This window comes from Myodes glareolus, chromosome 14 (genome assembly GCF_982192425.1).
Source record: "Myodes glareolus chromosome 14, mMyoGla1.1, whole genome shotgun sequence".
NCBI lineage: Eukaryota > Metazoa > Chordata > Mammalia > Rodentia > Cricetidae > Myodes > Myodes glareolus.
In genome coordinates, this window is record NC_142039.1 from 16,869,437 (window position 1) to 16,882,609 (window position 13,173).

General features: G+C 43.9%; 1 protein-coding gene across 3 annotated transcripts in view; it reads right to left on the bottom strand.

The window, feature by feature from the left end:
* Window positions 1-13,173, bottom strand: part of Optn (optineurin) — a 40,787-nt gene that overhangs the window by 13,094 nt on the left and 14,520 nt on the right. For 2 of the 3 annotated variants that reach the window (XM_087896385.1, XM_087896383.1), the window contains 5 exons: window positions 12,068-12,250; window positions 8,382-8,455; window positions 6,281-6,415; window positions 1,817-1,970; window positions 216-331 (listed from right to left, as the gene is read on the bottom strand). In XM_087896385.1, the coding sequence (XP_087752511.1) occupies window positions 216-331; window positions 1,817-1,970; window positions 6,281-6,415; window positions 8,382-8,455; window positions 12,068-12,250 (662 nt within the window). The remainder of the gene's footprint in view (window positions 1-215; window positions 332-1,816; window positions 1,971-6,280; window positions 6,416-8,381; window positions 8,456-12,067; window positions 12,251-13,173) is intronic. The other variant, XM_087896384.1, reaches the window with a different exon arrangement.

Here is a 13,173-nt window from a genome sequence, read left to right on the forward strand (position 1 = left end):
TGTTCTTCACGGCACAACCTGAGCCCTCCTGTGTCCTCATGACTCAGGTGACAACAATGGCTTCAGGCTTAAACACCAACATCAAAACTCTTTTTTTCTGAACCATATTTCAGATAGGTCCCTGCTTTTCTTTCAGTCAGGAATACAGTAACAAAACCATTTTGATACAGTAACATGCTTCATAAATCATGCAATAAAATGAACTGAGTTATTACTTTTCTTGAAGTCTCTTCTTCATTAGCTCAGCCTCACTGAGTTTCGTGTGCGCCTCTTGAAGCTCCTTAAACAGAGATGTCACTCGAACGTTCAGTATTTCCACTTCGCTTCCAACCTAGCACATAGACAATGCCAGACATTCACATAAGAACCATCAGAGCGGACATGAACTGTGTGTGAGAAACAGCCTGCACCACTAGCATCCAGATAACACTGATTGATACCCCAAATAGATTTAACTTGGGCAAAACCTACTCAAGTGCCTTGTGGGAAGAGCAGTCTTCTGGGTATGCTACTATTTCCGTGTAGAGCAACTATCAGTCTGAGCATGTATGATAATGGATTTACTATTAAATCCCACCCTAATCATGCTTCAGGAATCACAGGTCAGAAGTATCAAAGTGCAATCTTATTTATCTGCACTATAAGACAAATAAGAACCTACAGCCTTGCCTACTTCTGCTTCTAGTTCATGTTATATATTCAGCTCTTTTCCTGGAAGTCTGACTACTGTCAATTTGTACACGAGTTTCAGGACAGCTTAGAAACGTCAATACTTTCCCACAACTGTTGCTTCATTTCAGTTAATGGTGTGCTGTTCCGCAGAAGAACTCTATTCATCTAAGTTCACTGTGTTCCCTCTCCACCCAGCCCTCTGCCCCACTGCCTTCCTCCTTTGTTTTACTTTTGTAGCCACACTGGTCTGGAACCTGCTACGGGGCATAAGCTGCCCTCAAACTTGAAATCCACCTGCCTCAGCCTGCCAGGCACTGGGATTATAGGGGTGTGCGCCATTGTGTCAGTCTTCGAAATGTTCACCATTGCCTTAAAGTAGGGGCTCAGAGTCAGACAAGGTGGTGCACATCTGTAATCCTAGCACACCCGAGTCAGGAGCTTCAAGAGTTCCTCTCCAGGGCTACATAGTACATCAGAACTTAGCTATAGCTGCATAGTAAGATGCTGCTGTTCTCTGCCCTGCCCCCCCTCCCCTGGGGAGAAAAAAAGGAAAGGAAGTAGCAAATAGTGTATGAGAGAGAGAGAGAGAGAGAGAGAGAGTGCAAGTGTGTGAGCGTGTATGTGTGCATGTGTATGTGTACTGACGAATACAGTGAACAAAAGGATCATTTTATGTTTCTGTCTTATGGACTTCTGTGAGTACCGTAACTTCCTAGCTTAGGGACTATTCCTAAGCTCTAGACTCCTCAGGCTCAGAGGCATTTCTCTGAGCTACCATACAACACTGAATGAACTCAGGGACATTTTTTCCATGCCAACTTCCTTGTTCCTACCAGTGCTGAGACAGAAGCAAGATCTTCCAATTCTAAAAGTTTTAGAGTCATGTCCACAAAGGATCTCATCAAAAATAGTCAAAATGTCTTTTTCATGTGGTGGACTTTGTGGGCTTAAGCATTTAGGGGGTAACATCAGTCAAGAAGAGATATGCGTGTTTCATATAGTACAGATTGGAATACATCTTACTGTGACTGACATGGAGTTCAAACCCAGGATTAGGAAATGAAAAAAAAATAGAAAATATCCAGTAACAAACAAAAAGTTTCCATTTCTAAAGTAAACAGCACAACATAAGGCTTGAACTCACAGCTACATCACCAGTGGGGGTGTGATAGCTTCGTAGTAGTGTTATACCCACACTTTCTGGGTCTTTGTCCTCTTCACCCTCTTCCTCTCTGCTCCCCTCTGTCTGGGTCTCGATCTCAGAACGGTTATTTGCTTTCTTTTCAAACTCTGAAATTCTGAAAAACAACAACAACGGAATGTAGAAAAGTTTGACTTTCTGAAAGAGGAAGCACTGTAGAAGCACCCCAGTGAGCGCCCTCAAAGCCTGGAGAAGAGAGGGGTTTTCGGCCTCTTTCTATTTGCCTCATTAGCAGTGGTCTTGTTCTCTCTCCTAGCGCGGGGAGAGCTGCGCTGTGACTGAGGATGAGCACACACAGAACACAGCTGTCTCCACACAGATGAAGCCAGAGAGTGCGGCTGAAGGCGGCAGACTGACTGCCATGGCAGTACAGGTCTGTAATCCAGCTCCTGGGGAATCTGAGGTGAGAAAGCAGAAGTTCAGAGGCTGCCTGGGTGACCTAACAACTGCTGTCCAAGGCTAGCCTTGGCAACTTCAGAGGACCCCGAATCAAAACAAAAAGTAAAAAGAGAGCGAGGGATGTGGTAGATTGTCTAGCATGCCTATGCCCCTGGCTTCAATCTCCTGTGCTTAAGTGCACACACATAGTAGGTTCCGTATATACATGTAATTCTTCTCCCACTACAAATCCTACAAATGTAACTTTCAAACGGACACAAGCCTACGGAACAAAAAGACAGAAGCAGCAACAATAAACGTTCCTGTACAGGATGAGTAGGGCAGGGTTAGTGTTCTAAGAAAGCTGGACCCTAAACCAAGAATAGGGAGGGCCAAGAAGTTACCTGTGTCATACTGCTGAAACTCTTTATGATCTGGGAATTGAGGATATTGTGTGTATCCACAGGATGGGGGGGGTAAATAAAGGCAACTGGAAATGATAAAATAATGGGGCTCAGGAGACAGAGGTATTTAGCCCAGTTGAGGGATTGGGTTTCCTACCTAAAGGAAGGGAATTTACACTAGACAAATGAAGCCCTGGCCCTCTGCTTTTCATGTCAAGAACCCTGCCATCTAGAAAGACATTATCTAAGCAGGAGATGGGAGGCATTCTCTGGAGAACTGGACTAGGGACAAGCAAAAATATTTTAAGGTTTCAGAGACAGCCTCACCAAGAAAAATCCCTGAGCTGAGTCTTCCCAAAGCTTCAAGTAGCTTTCAGTTCTCCTCCTTGCTAAATTTAAGCAGCCAAGATCACTAGACATTTGAGGAAAACCTTGAAATAAAACATATTCTGCTCTGAAAATCGGTGTAAAGGAGAGATTATCATTAATATCTCTAGAGACCCAAGGCATTATTTGTACCCACTAAAAATTAAACAAATCCACCCTAAAATGATGGACATTGGTCAGATCTGAGAGTGAGCAACAGAACACAGATAACACAGAGGAACACAGGCTAAGAAAATCACATGATTAGTCCTATCTAAAAGGAAGAGATGATAGCAGGGTTTTTTTATAAGTGAAAAAGGACCAAGTTAGGACAAAATCCCCCACATTAATCGAGATTGCTTTGTAAGGACAGAAGAGCAGGAATTAGGAGAATGAAACTGGTGAAAAACAGCTTCCAACTAAAACAGGAGTCAAATTTCAGACCCTGCAGGGGTGAGGGAAACAGCACCAAAAAGTTCCATACAAAGAGAGTCAGAATCAGAAAGGCAATGAATTTCTCAGCAGTAAAGCCAGAAGTACAATAAAGGAATGCTTTCAAACTTCACATGGAAAACAATTGGCCTAGAGTTCCCTATCTAGCCAAACGCTGGTGAAGTATAAAAATGGAAGGATAGGCAGATCTCAGAAAACAGTCTTCTCTAATATTCTTTCTCAGTAAGTCAGTAGAAATGTAATTAAGAGATCGGGAAAACTTGGAGCTACAGTTAGAACACCACCTCTAAAACTCAAGATTAAATTTTTTGGGGGTAGAAGATTTCTTTAAAAAATTGAATAAAAACATAATTTATGAGGAAATATGTAATATGATCCCATTTAAGTTTATACCACAGTGGACTGGGATAGGTACGTAGAAAAATCTGTCAGAAAAAGGAAGCAACAATTAACATAAGATTCAGAGGAATTGTGTGTGTGTCTGTGTGTGTGTGTGTCTGTGTGTGTGTGTGTGTGTGTATGTGTGTGTGTGCATATGAATACAGAGGTCAGGAGAGGGCATCAGATAGATCCTCTGGAGTTACAAGCAGTTGTGGGTGCTGGTGACCAAACTTAGGTCCTCTGTAAGAGCAGTATATTCTCTTGACTGCTGCGCCTTGTCTCCAGCCCTTTATGTTGACACTCAGTTGCCATGGCACTGTAGCAGCCCTGCCTTCAGGAGAGCTGTCATCTCAGGAGTGGGTTCCTAATAAAAAGGCTCGGATTAAAAACTTGACTGTTTTCTGTTGAAAGATTCCAGAACTGCAGGATGAAACTTTCGCAGTTTATAACCCATTCTGTTAAAGGTGCAGAAAACAGACCAAGACATTACACAAACGTATAAATGACTGATTTTGCACTGAGATATAAAAAGTATAAGAGGGAAAAGTGATCGTTGCATAGAGAGATCATGGCTCGACTGTGAGCACACATGTACATTGTATGCATATGCCTAAACGCTCAGTAACATGAACACTGGGTAGCCATGTAACTAATGCTTCAAATTATCAATTTCAGCTGGGAACAGGAGGTAGCGAAAGTCCAGAAATGCATGTACTGTGTTGATGATAGTTGTGTAAGACAGCTAAATCTTCCTCCTCCACACTTAGAGGTCAATATGTTATATTTAAAACCTTCAAAGAAAATAACAACTTAAACCTTATCCATGAAGGCAGCTACCAAAAGGACCAAGCAGATGGGCTGACAGTGACCGAGAAGCAGGAAAAGTGTGGGTGGAGGGGTTGGTCAAAGCACTGCTTCTCCACGGGAGTCTGTAGAACCACTCTGTCTGTCATTTGTGGGTTACAAGCTGTCCACCTTAATTGGTATGCAGTGCTGTCTCTCCGGCTAGGCCTATTCTCTGTTCCATGGAAGAGGTACCAGATGGCACGGGCAGGAGGGTGGGCTTATTAACACCGTAGTAACATTCATATGCGACACAGGTTTTAATTTATGTTTGGATTACAAGTTATCTTAATTTTCTGGGGCAAATACTCACTTTGAGTCATCTTTCCCTTGTTATTTAAACAGGGGCTACATTTACTAAGAACTTCTTTTTCCTTACTGACTTATTTAGAAGAGTCAGCTGTGGCAGTGCACACTTTAACCTCAGCATTCAGGAGCCAGGGCAGGTCGATCTGTGTGTGCTCAGCAGGGTTTATTACAGCATGGTCCAGGCCAGCCAGGGCTACATAGTGAGATCTTGTCTCAAAAACAAACAAACAAAAAACAAAACAAAACAAAAAACAAAAAAACTCACAACTGAAACAACAACATAACCCCAAATAACAAATAAACAAAACCAAAATGACAGAGAAAAGACAAAAATAAAAAGCCCTAGAAATGACATCAACCACGAAAGCTGTACACACCCCAAAGAAGACAGAAAGGCAAACCTACCATCCCTTTCCTCCATATATCTCCTATAATTGTGTTTTCCTTAAGTTAAATGTAGAATACCTGTATCCCTGTTTCCAGTGACCGGGGAGAAAGGCTGAAAGCTGGCCCACTTATTTCAGAAAAACACAGGGTTGGTCTTGTAATGTGTTTGTGCCATAACCAGTTTCAGTGTGTGCAAACCAGGCTGGGTGAGCACGTGTCCATGATGTATGTTGGCTTTAGTCCTGCTGTGTCTGAGAAGCACCCACTATCCTGGAACCATGCAGAGAATAAGAATCTTTGCAACTACTTACTGGCTTGCCCCGTTAAATACTGAGAGTCATCTGGGTCACGAGAGAGAAGTTCAATGTCATCAAAAAAGTGACCTTTCCAGGGTACTCAGGGTTGGGTGCGCCCCTCTAAAGAGCTATCTATATCTTCCAGTATCTAGGAAGAAAGCTGTGGTTTTGTTTGTTTCGTTTGAAAGCAGGAAGAAGATTAGGGATATATGATTAGCCAGCTGCCAAGCTTGCATATCTATTCTGTTCTTCACCAGCATTAAGGAACAGAGTACTGGCATACACAGCGTTGTAGATGAAGTTCAACACTATGCTGAGTGGAAGAAGTCAGTCACATAAGACCAGTGCCGTATTTGTCCAGGGCACAGAGATCTCCAAAGACAGAGAGTTGGTTACTGGGTGAAGCAGGTAGTGAATGGTGAGGGGAACTGACTCTTTATATAGGGGAAATGGTCTAAGATTACACTGTGGCAATGGGCATACGGTCATATGACTAAAAGCCTTGGAATGTATATTTTAAAGGGTGATCTACATGCTATCTTATTTGTGTTTTACTAAAGCCATTAATCTTTCATATTAATAGTTCATACCTTTCTTTGGCTTCTCTGAGGGCGAATTCAAGTCTCTCCACCTTTTGGTTTCCTTCCCTTAGGCAGAGCAGGAGTTGTCTCACAGTTAATTCCTCAAACTCCACACATGTCCTGGCATCTTCTATAGATCTGGTCCTAATAAGACATCACCACCACATTCAGTATGCAAGTTAAAAAGGTTTTAATCTCAACAAAAACATCAAGAATAAGAACAAAGAAGTCCAACACAGCTAAAACCAACATCCTCCAATTAATTCTTAATGGCCCCAAGCACAGCTGATCCTGTGGACACTGTTTAATTCTTCTTTGCACGCTGGGAAGGCTGTGGAAACTAACATAATGCTTCAAGGAAGCTTGACCTCATAAAGTGAGCACTTGCTCCAGAGCTACTGTGTCCACAGTGGCTGGAGGTGTGGTGATCCCCAGAGATTCGGTTTTAGAGTGGAGATTAACTATTCAGGTCCATTCAGACCACTGCCCACTCCATCTTGGCAGAGACTATCATCTCTGTGGCTCAAGTGAAAAAAGGCCTTTCTGATTTTGGTTTCCCACAAAGCAGAGGCATGGAGACACTAATGTCGAGTGTTACTGTTACCACCACCCAGTGACAGGACGTTCAGAGTGATGACGGAGACGGCAGGGATGGCCGCTAGTCTTTCGGTCGTCTGCTAGGCTCACATAGCTAACAGCCAGGATTAAAGACTCCAAGGCTGGGACTCCGAGCCTAGAAACCAATACCAGATCCCTTACCAGACTCATAAAAGGCAAGAGCCATTGGTCTGAAAGAGGAAGGAGTCTTTGCATATGGAAATAAATGAAGAGGAAGTGGCTTAAAAATTACAGACACAGTTTTCTTTCTTCCCTCTACTTCCAGGAAAGTCTTGATATTAAAATTAGCAATTTGGGGAAAGTTGCATTTTAACTCCCCCCCCCCCACAAAAGCCAGTAATAACATTCACCTATAGCAATTACTCTGGTGGAAAACTGTTGTATTATTTACATTCTCCGTCACATGAGAACATAAGGACAGACAAAAAAGTGTTGCTACTTTTTTGTGTCATTCTCTAGGCATATTTATCAAGTGATGGAAAAAATGGTTTTAAAAGTCCGTAAGAAAAGGTAAGAAACGCAGAGGAATTCTGAGCAAACTGACAAGCAAATGGACTGATGTTGCATGTACACGCACAGAGGATAAGTGACCACCAGCATTGGGGAACACTGCCTTCAAGAACCAAGTTCAGTGCCTAGACCTCCTGCCACCTCTGCTCAAAAGCCGGCCTTTCTAGTACGGGCTTGGGAAAGGCAGATTTGAGATTGCCTAGGTAAGTTCCTGGACATTTTTGAGGTTGATCCGATGGCTCAGTAGGTAAAGATGTTGCCGTCAAGTCTGAGGGCCTGAGCTTGATCCCCAGAACCCACACAGTGGAGAGAACGTAGTTCTATAAACTGTGTGCACATGTGTGCCTCCACATGTGTACTGTAGCATGTTCCCTCCTCATCATGTACATATACACTAATAATAAGCTAAGGAAAAAGATCTGGGGCACTTTCAAGAAATGTCCCAGTGATTGACAGCTATCACAGCCTTTGCCTCAGTAACCAGTACTGGTGGCTTCTTATAATCAGGGAAGAATAGGAAGAGAAAGGGTACATCCCATTTCAGGAGGCTGGGCAGCCTGTTTACTTTGAGTAGCTCTGACAAACAGATGAGCAAACACAGGACTGCTGACTAGGAATTCATCTTTTTGATTGAGGAGAAATTTGTTTACATTTAGGATAGAGAGGAATTTGCTTACATTTCTAATAGAGAGGAAACAGCTCTGCAACAGAGGGTCAGCACTTGTTAGCCTCAAAAAGGCACCAGACATTGTTTTCATTCCCTGCTAGTTTGGGCTGCAACATTAAATGCCATTGAAAATGAGCATTAGCTTGTGGTAAGCTGAGGCAGAGCGGTTGCAGGTTCAGATTAAACCCGGGGAAGACCCTGCCTCAGAAAATGTTACTTTTCTTCAGTCCATGATGCCTGACCTCCAATGACAGGTTCAAAGTCACGTGGTTGCCCCTTCTGTGCCCCTGACAACTCTAGAGTTCCATCACCTACATGTTGACGTAGTCTGGTCTTGTAGGTACAGGACTGTTCTTTATTTCCTTCACTGTCCCTTCAGCTTCTTCTTCCTGTAAAAGCAGAGATGAAAGGAACTAAATACAATAGACTTGTAAGTCAATTCCCTTTGCAGAAAAAAAAAAAAGACAAGAGTCCACCCAAGGAAAATACTCGGCTTTTGTATGAGAGATGACCTAAACTGGGTCACTCAAATGAAACAGAGAACACTCTCCCCTGGGCCTGCATGCCTTGTCAGGATTACATATACTTAAGCTAAGGCATGATGGTTAATCTCCTGTCACACTCAACCCAACTCCATAAACACGTGCACGAGGCTTACAAAGCAATGGTTTCGCCCAGGCAGCTGCCCTTATAAATTTGCCTGCACCAGTGCCCGTTAGGGAACCAAAGCCTAAGGACTCAGACTGACAGGATCTGTGTGCTGGTCATATCTCAGTAAGCTAATGGAGTAAATCTTCACACGGGCACACAGATGGTTCAGGATGCTCTGGCTATGCTCCTCCCAAGCCACGGACAGAGTTTCCCAGCTCACAGCAGCAGAGTGAAGTCCATCTACACTCACAATGACGTCACTGGTCAGGGAGGCAGCAGATGATGCTAACCCTGGGAGAGGCCGTGTTTGGAAACCTGATAAAATGTCTGTGTTTCCTGACGTTCACGGGGCGAAAGCTCTAACTTTGCGTTTTAGCCACTTGCAGAGAAGTATGCTTTTCAAGTCGTCATTCTGGGCACCCTGAATGCACCGAAAGTTTCTTAGGGGGTCATTTTCCAACTGGACTGATCTGTAGGGCGGTTGGTGAGTAGGGAATCCCACGCTAACTGCTCCAGATCTGTCCCGTACCTTAGGGGTCTTGCAAGCTGCTCTCCACTCCCTGGCCTTATCTACAAAGTGCACTTCTCTCCTTAATCGCTTTTCCTACAGCAGATATGAACTCTGACAAAGGGAATGTCACTTCTATTACAAAGGATTTTGTCCTGGTGTAGTTTCTACCCTCAGTTTAGACATGTCTCAGCAGCACTGAAGGAGAGATCCCTCTAACGCTTATCCACCTGCTTGTTTTCTGTTATGGGGCTTAGCACACCCAGATACCATCAAAAGGGACGCCCCACATGAGCTCAGGGATCAGTACTCACTGCCTCAGTTGGCCAATTCACTTGGGTTACACAGAATTTAAGTGTGATAGCTCTGCCTTCAAAACTCTGTCCTCAGAAGCCAAGTCATGGCCTCTAGCAAGGAGGTAAAGGCCAGATCCTCCTCAGTCTGCACCCAGAGTAACTGTTCTTCTTGCCTCCACCCCAGTATTTATCTTACTGTTGATTATATGTATGTATGCACTGGTGTGTAAGTGTAGGTGAGTGCAGGTACCTTCTGAGGACAGAAGAGGGTGTCAGTGCTCTGGAGCTGGAGCTAAAGGTAGTTGTGAGCCACCCAATGTGGATGCTTGGAATGCAACTCAAGTCCTCAGAAAGGGCAGTTGTATTCTAACTGCTGGGTTAACTCCAGCCACCACCCCTCTTTTTGAGGCAAGCTTCAGGTTCCATAGGCTGGCCTTGAACTGGCTACCTAGTTTAGAATAACCTTGCACTTCTGCTCCTCCTGCTTCTACCTACTGAGTCCCAGGATTACAGGTGTATGCTACTACATTCAGTTTATGTGGCACTGGGGGTGGAACCCAGGGCTTGATATATGAAACATGAATGGCTAGACTTATAGGGCTAGTCCAAAGGAAACTACAATCCCCCAAACTACAGAAGGTAGTGCGTGGTCTAGAAATGTCAGTTGGCCCAGTTCAGGCTGGACTGTAGAAGGATTTCTGGTGGTCAGAGAGAGCCAGCACGCCTTAGGAACTTGTGAACTGGGGTTCCTGGCTGCCGCTGGCAGACATGCCATCCGTTGACATAAACCTATAGCTGCACATCAAAACCCATGCCGGCCTCCAGGTTCCTACAGCCCATACTCACAAACACGGCTACACTTCTTTCTCACTGCCTCATGTTTCCCTTTCCCCCTAAACTCCCAGGCCTGTCCCAGATCACCGGCTCCCTTCCCCCAGCTACTGATCCTTCTTAAAACCCAAATGATTCTTCCACGCTGTTCCCCACTCCCACCCCAGCTTCTCTTGCAGATATCCATGTCCAGTTTGTTTCTTCTCTCTTTAAGACAGACTCTTCTAGATGCCTCTGGATATTCTCTCTCTCTTATTCACAATAAAAATATCCCACCTAATAGCGGAGTGGCCATTTTGTTGGTTTCTTTCCTGTGCCTCTCACCTGCATCCAGGACAACCCTTGTTCGGGCTTACACACTTAAACAAGTTTCCAAACGCAGCCTCTCCCAGGGTTAGCATCATCTGCTGCCTCCCTGACCAGTGACGTCACTGTGAGAGCAGACGTGCTTCACTCTGCTGCTGTGAGCTGGGTAACTCTGTCCGTGGCTTGGGAAGAGCATAGCCAGAGCATCCCGAACCATCTGTGTGCCCGTGTGAAGATTTACTCTATTAGCTTATTGAGATATGACATATTGAGATATGACAGATCCTGTCAGTTTGAGTCCTTAGGCTTTGGTTCCCTAACGGGCACTGGTGCAGGCAAATTTATAAGGGCAGCTGCCTGGGCAAAATTTGATAGCCAATTTATCTCTGTTACATGGTTACTCCTCATTTGGTTGAGCTGTGCTGACAGCAAATTGTGGGTAATTCTTCATGTCTCCCCAGAAGCTTGCTTGCTTAGCATGTTCAATTTGCAAGCAAGCACTCTCACCAATTAAGCTACACAACCAGTACATTTTATCATTAAAAAGTATTATTATTATTATTATTTATTTGTGTGTGGGTGTTTGTGCCATGGAAGTGCACAGGTCAGGTGACACAGGTCTGCGAAGCCAGTGCTTTCCTTCTGCCTTTATGCGGGTTGCAGAGAAAAAACACAGGTCGCCAGGCTTATGTGGCCAAAACATTTTCCTTCTGAGCGATCCTTTCAGGCCCTCTTATTTTTAATTATCATGATTCCTCACTAGGCTTTGCAAAAAAGAGTCTATTAAACACTATTGAAAGGAGTTTAAGGGTTAGTAAGATGGCTCAGCAGGTTAAGACAATTGTCATCAAGGCTGATGACCTGAGTCAATTCCTTGGACCCACATCGTAGGAGAGAACCAATCCCTGAAAGTTGTCCTCTGACCTCCAGGCACTGTTATGGCACTCGTATAAAAAATAATTTAAGCTGTTTAAATATCAACCTAACATTTGATAACAATTTTGCTCACCTAAGTGAACTATTCAACACAATTCTGAGACTTGACTTGAGGAAAAAAAGACAAAATTCCTGCTTATTGTTTTCATTTGGGACATTTTGCTTGTTTGTTTTCAGATCAGTCAGAGAAATGTCCAACCTGGGAAGACATATGTGGGATGGGGACTTTTGTCCAAAAAGCTAAGTTGTTTTTGTTGTTTTTTTAAAATTTAACCTAGTGCTGGATCCCACTATAAGCATGCCTCATTAGGCATCATCTTACACTTAAAAAATGGAAGCAAATTTGTCTCTGCTATTCTGCAAATTTCCTCATTATTTGGGAAAGCTGTGTTGAAAACACATTGCCGTGTTATTTTTCACATGTCTGGGGGGGTTGCGCGTTTGCTTCGTATAAAAATGACCGTAATTCTTACAGCCATCCTGATCTCAACAAAGGAGTCTTCCGAGGAGCCACTGGCATTGAGCTTGAGCTGTAGTTCCGAGACGATGCCCAGCAGGTCTGCCTTTTCAGCTTGAAGGCGCATCACCTGGATCTTCAACTGCTCTACTTCCTGCTCCAGGTCTGCCCTGGGAAGCCCGAAGTCACCTATGGAACCCTGGGAAAACCAAGAATGAGGCAAATACACAAATCAAACCAAGGGTCTGGCCAAGAAACTTGATGGCCAAACATCACAGACAATGCTCATGTCTCTCTCTCTCTCTCTCTCTCTCTCTCTCTCTCTCTCTCTCTCTCTCTCTCTCTCAGCAGGATATCATGGAGCCCAGGTTGACTTTGAACTCAGAGCTGAGAATAACCTTCAACTTTGGAACCTCCTATCTCTACCTTCCAAGTGCTGGTATTATAAACATGCACCACGACGTCCAACTTTATTTTTGCATGTTGGGGTGCACATGTGTGGATACGCTCATGGTATGCATGTGTATGTATGTAGAGGAAAACAACCTTAAGCGCCAACCATCTTGTCCACCTTCCATGTTTTTGTTTTATTTTGGAGAAAGGTTCTCTTACTGGCCTAGGACTTGACAAGTAAGCTAGGCTGGTTAGCCAGTGAGCCCCAGGAATCTGCTTGTCTTTGCATCCCCAGCACTGGGATTATATACACACACCACCATGCCTAGCTTTTCCACGTGTGTTCTGCCGATTAAAATCAGGTCCTTCGCACTTCTTTAACTGAGCTCTATCTCCAGCCCCATGCCTGTTTTTAGAGGAGGCACTTTTCTAACATTTTCGTCTGCTATGCTTTAAGCAGACGAGTCTCCCTCTTATTTAACAACTTATTTTGACACACCATATAAAACAGGAGTTTGGGGGCAGGAGATAAAGCCGAGTAGTAGCTTGCCTCAAATGTGAGAGACCCTAGGTTCAAACCACAGAGTCACACATATGAAAAAGAAACAAGGAATCTAAAATAACTTAATGACAAGAAAGAAAGGCTTCCACAGCAAGCAAGAATCATGGGTTAAAATCCTGAAAATAACCAACCAGACTCGGACAGTGGTAGACTCAAACACTGTGGTA